The sequence below is a fragment of the Manacus vitellinus genome, unplaced genomic scaffold (assembly GCF_001715985.3).
Source record: "Manacus vitellinus isolate BGI_N305 unplaced genomic scaffold, ASM171598v3 scaffold_3_pilon, whole genome shotgun sequence".
In the NCBI taxonomy this organism is placed as follows: domain Eukaryota; kingdom Metazoa; phylum Chordata; class Aves; order Passeriformes; family Pipridae; genus Manacus; species Manacus vitellinus.
The window spans coordinates 39,610,792-39,615,364 of record NW_021940535.1 but is presented as its reverse complement, the minus strand read 5'-3'; the positions used below and the strand labels follow the sequence as shown (position 1 = coordinate 39,615,364).

The window sequence follows — 4,573 nt, the reverse complement described above, 5'->3', positions numbered from 1 at the left end:
TCTTTCTTTCTTTCTTTCTTTCTTTTTCTTTCTTCCTTCCTTTCATTCTTTCTTTCTTTTGCTCTCTTTCTCTCTCTCTTTCTCTCTTCCCCTCTTTAACTCACCTCTTCCTTTCTCTCTTCACTTTCACCCTACCCTTTAACCAAAACCACTGCCATGTCCTTATATAGTAGGTCAGGGACTGACATACCAATTGCCATGCCAGCTTTGTAATTTACTAATAAAACTGTGATTTTTTGCAGACTGGAGCATTTATGAATCTTGGGTGTTCCCTTCCCCTTAAGGGTGGGACATCACAGCCTGGCTTGGGAGTATCATTCTTGGAAAGGGTTGGGGAGGCAGTTTAATTGTTTCCTGCTTGCACTTCAGTACTTGAAGACAAGAAGAGGAGCACCTAAAAGAGATACAGGAATTGTATCATGAACTTCTAGAGCCTAGTAATTCTCTCCAAAGATAACCAGGAGTACCATAGCACAGTAGCCTTAGATCTCCAGTGCTGGACATATCTGGAAAGTTTATGAAGGAGTGCTCCAGTCTTTGGGAGGCTCCAACACACTTTCTTTGACATGAAATTTTCATCTTACCAACAAAAACACCTGTTTTGGTGCCACTGACAGCTTCTACAGGGACTCCTGCATCCTCCAGGGCTTTGTATGTGCATTCTATCAGTAACTTCTGCTGAGGATCCATGCGTTCAGCTTCCATGTTATTAATCCCAAACAGGTGGTTGTCAAAGGAATTAAATCTAAAATGCACAGACCAGAAAATAGTACAATATATATTTCCTTCTAGACTCACAGTACACATTTTTTGCAATTTCACAAAAAGCAAAGCAACAACTGTTGTTTAGGCCACAATCCCCATTTATGAAATTTAGGAAAAAATGTGTCTAGGCCAAGGATGTTTGATGTCCCACCACAGAAGATGTGTTTTTATCAATGATTATGCATTGCAGAGGTAAGAGCCCACTCCTAGACATTTTTATTTGCATGGTTATTCCACTAGTACCAACAGGACTCCTCAGATTATGAAATGTGCAGAATGAGTCTCCCTCTCCTGTAATGTGGTCTTAGCCAAGGAGTTATAAACAAATATTGTCTTTTACCCTATTTTAAGCCAATACAGACCCATGCTTTACAGTTTACAACCAATAGCTAGAGCATCAGCTCAAGTGTTTCCAAGAGATACCCCTACTTCTCTAACAGCAAATTCCAAATACTTTGTGTGTATGTGTTTCTTTACAAACATCTTCAGAGTAGGCCCACGCTTACAAAAGACCAAGTCCAACCTTGGTCTTGTACCCCAAGATCACATTTGTGTGGCCTTCTATCATCCCTTGATTTCAGTGCAGAATTCAATATCTAACATGGGACTAATCACTGAAGGAATTCTGTGCCCTACAATTCAACCCTACCGAGTGTTAATCCCAGAAGCCAATAAGATTTTTTTTGGGCATGTCAACTTCTCATTTCATTAAAGGTCTGCAGCCTGAGCATTTAAGGTGAATGTAGAATTCAAATAAAAGACAAATCTGTTGACCATAATAATTTGCTATTCTTCACATCAGTCACAGCCTCTGAACAGCTGTACCCATAGTCTAAGTACAACAAAAATCAGTGGCACAGGGCAGTAGCAGACTCACTCATCGAGAAGAGCAGCTCGCGTTGTACATATTTTTCCTGGCTTGTTATCATCTGGATCATACCACTCTTTGGCATTAAATCTCTCAGGGGGGATTTCCACTGTGCAGTTTTTGCCTTCCTCCAGCACTTTCCAGAAACTATCAATTCCATCTCCTGTTGTACAAAGTTTTTAAAATAGATTAAATTATGGGCTCCCCCTCCCCTTGCAGACTCAGAAATGCACAATCAGCTACAAGGAACTCCCACAGGTAAATCTGGTTGCTTACATAGAATTGCCAGAGAAAGAACAGATCATTCTTTAGTGAGAGGAAATTGAAAAGCATGACTGGTCCCTTCACTGTTTGTCTAAAAGCAAAGGAACCCCACAAAATCCTTAACCACCTTCTCTCCCCATTTCCCTACTGTCTCACTGCACCCACAGTACATACTGCAACAAAGCAGGAAGTTTTCTTTTAGGAAAACCCAACCTATCCATATTACAGGCACAGCTGGTGATACTGTCTGGCCCTCGATCTGTCCTGTCCCTATGGATGCAGAGTCCTGCACCAATGCACAGGCCCCCAGACAGTGCCCCTGCAGAAAGTTCAAATCATCCCAGACCCATCCAGTTCCTTTGTAGGAGTTTTGTGTGCAGCTCAATGCCCCGCCCACTGCCAGCACTGCACATCGGTCGGTCGGTCTGTCTGTCTGTCTGTCTGTCAGCAGACTAATTTGAACCAACTAGTTTCCACCACAGCACGACCTTTTAAAAACATCCTACAAGTAGAAAAGCAACACATTCTACTAAGGGAGGAACATGTTGTTTTCCTCCATTTCAACACTAATAAATAACTCTGCTTTTCCATGTTCACTCACAGCCAGCTTTGCTTTTACCCCAAACTTACCTCCAGGAAAGTTGCATCCTATTCCAACAATAGCAACTTCGTCTGCAGTCTCAATCTCCATCTTCTGCGCTGCACAATATAGGTGCAGTGTCAGTCAGATCAAACAATTATGCATTTCCCATTACATAAATCTTAGCTTAAAAGGTGAACTTCTCACAAACACATATACCACTTACACTTGTTCAAAGCTTCATTCATCTTGAATGAGCTATTGTTGGTTGTGATGACAACGACACTCCCCACAGGGGTCCGGAGCTGTGCTGTATTTTTCTTGCTGTCCCTCCCCTCAGAGGAAAATCCCCGTTTAATTCCCCAAACTCCCTCATTGACAGACACTTCCTTTTTACTGTTTAACCTCTGCTACTCCTGCCAGTTGATCTGCTCTTGAGCCTTTCCTTAGATTAGTTCTGCATTTCTTCTTCTCTACAGAAGTGGACAGTGCATTGGCCAAGTCAGACTTTCAGCTCTATGGTCTCTATCCTATTCACAAAGCACATCTCCCACACAGACTCTGCAAATTACCACTTTAAACCAGACCATGTAAACAGGCAACCAACACCAAGCTGCTGAAGGAACAAAAGGTGCATCTTCCACGCTCCGGAAAAGTGCCTGGAAAGCAACACCTCATTCCCTGGATCCCAAGGTTGCCTAGCTTTTGTCTAAAGCAGCTTCATCTGCAGGCACAGGTTGACCCCCACAGACCACAGTGAGAGCCACATGATCTCACTGTTCCTGACAATGCACAGTCTCCAGGTAGCCTCACTACAGCCATACAAGTAACTGGCTTTCAGCTCATTTGCAGCTCCACAGGGAAAGATTTTTGTTGCAAAACGACTCACAATAATACATGAATTTTTTCAACCAATTAGATGGCAAAAAAAAATAATTCTTTGGGATCAAATTAAATACCTCAGTGTAGAATTGACAGATGATTATTTTTCCTTAATTCTGGGAAAGGAACTTGTCAGATAAAAATCAGCTCAACTGAACCAATTAGAACTCACTAGGATGCCCACCTCAGATGATACAAGTTTTCCTGGAGTTGCTTCAACTCACAAAGAGGAGAAGATGCCTTTTGAAAGGTTTTGGGGGGGATTCTTGGCAGTGGGATAGATTCTCACCTCAGTCATACCACAGAACATCCCAAAGAGCCCTTCTCAGTCACTGACTGACAGCAATGAAGCAAAGATGAGACTGTTTGACAGCCCCACGTATTATTCAGTTATCATTTCTTAGAGGTTTGTTTTGAAAGGTGAAATTAAGAATAACTGCTCAGATTCACACTTTGAAAAATTTACTTCCCAGATCCATTAACTAAGACTGAAAAAGACACCTAGCAAGAATAAGGAGACCAGAATCTGGTTCTCTAGGAGTAAATTCTATTTTACCAATAATACAAATTCTGAAATGCTATAACAATTGTTTCCTTTTGGTTCTTTCAAAATTGTCTATGATTTCTATGATTCTATTATTTCTTATTTTAATGTAATTGATAAGCTAAAGCTGCAAAGCCCAACAAAGATGCTTTTATCACAAAGGTACTTTTAAGCACTGTTCTTAAGTTAGCACTCAAATAGCAAATAATAGAAAAATAAGGACTTTCCAATCATAACATAAAACATGTCTTTGGCATCTAGAGAGTTATCCAGTGAGCCATGGAGCTCTTACCTTATAACATCCCAGCAGGGTGGAGTAATAGGCTGAGTCTCTGGAAGTAGTTTATATAGGATTCTGTGTGGTTTCTTATCCAAACATACATGCTAAATCATGACGAAATTGCTAACGCCTTTTAAAGAAATGAAAGCAAATGCGACTAGTCAGTGACCCTGACTAACGTTCAAAACTACTTCCCTGAAGCAATAAATTTGTAGGTTATCAGGTTTACACGAGGTCAGGAGTAATATCTCTGTCTTATCTAATGTTGTACAGTTAGTGCAACAATTACTTTGAGATACCTTGTTATGAACTATAGAATCACAGAACGGTTTGCAACCGTTTCCGTTGGAAAGAATCTTAAATATCTTTTAACTCCAAACCCCCTGCCAT

The 4,573-nt window shown here is 40.9% G+C and overlaps 1 protein-coding gene across 1 annotated transcript; it reads right to left on the bottom strand.

Moving 5' to 3' along the window:
• Positions 1–365: 365 nt before the first annotated feature.
• LOC115307672 (putative uncharacterized protein encoded by LINC00614) lies at positions 366–4,210 on the bottom strand. Its single transcript, XM_029961900.1, has 5 exons — positions 4,196–4,210; positions 2,528–2,596; positions 1,643–1,796; positions 585–745; positions 366–394 (listed from the first exon to the last, which is right to left on the bottom strand). The coding sequence occupies exons 2-5, from the start codon at positions 2,586–2,588 to the stop codon at positions 366–368; spliced, it is 405 nt and encodes a 134-aa protein (XP_029817760.1). The 5' UTR covers positions 2,589–2,596; positions 4,196–4,210.
• Positions 4,211–4,573: the final 363 nt, after the last annotated feature.

Bases quoted from the DNA above. Each gene is read 5' to 3' on its own strand.
- LOC115307672 (XM_029961900.1), bottom strand. From the start codon at position 2,588: ATGGAGATTGAGACTGCAGACGAAGTTGCTATTGTTGGAATAGGATGC. The intron at 1,797-2,527 runs GTAAGTTTGGGG...TTTGTACAACAG, and splicing joins AGGATGCAACTTTCCTGGAG to GAGATGGAATTGATAGTTTC. The intron at 746-1,642 runs GTGAGTCTGCTA...TGTGCATTTTAG, and splicing joins CGAGCTGCTCTTCTCGATGA to ATTTAATTCCTTTGACAACC.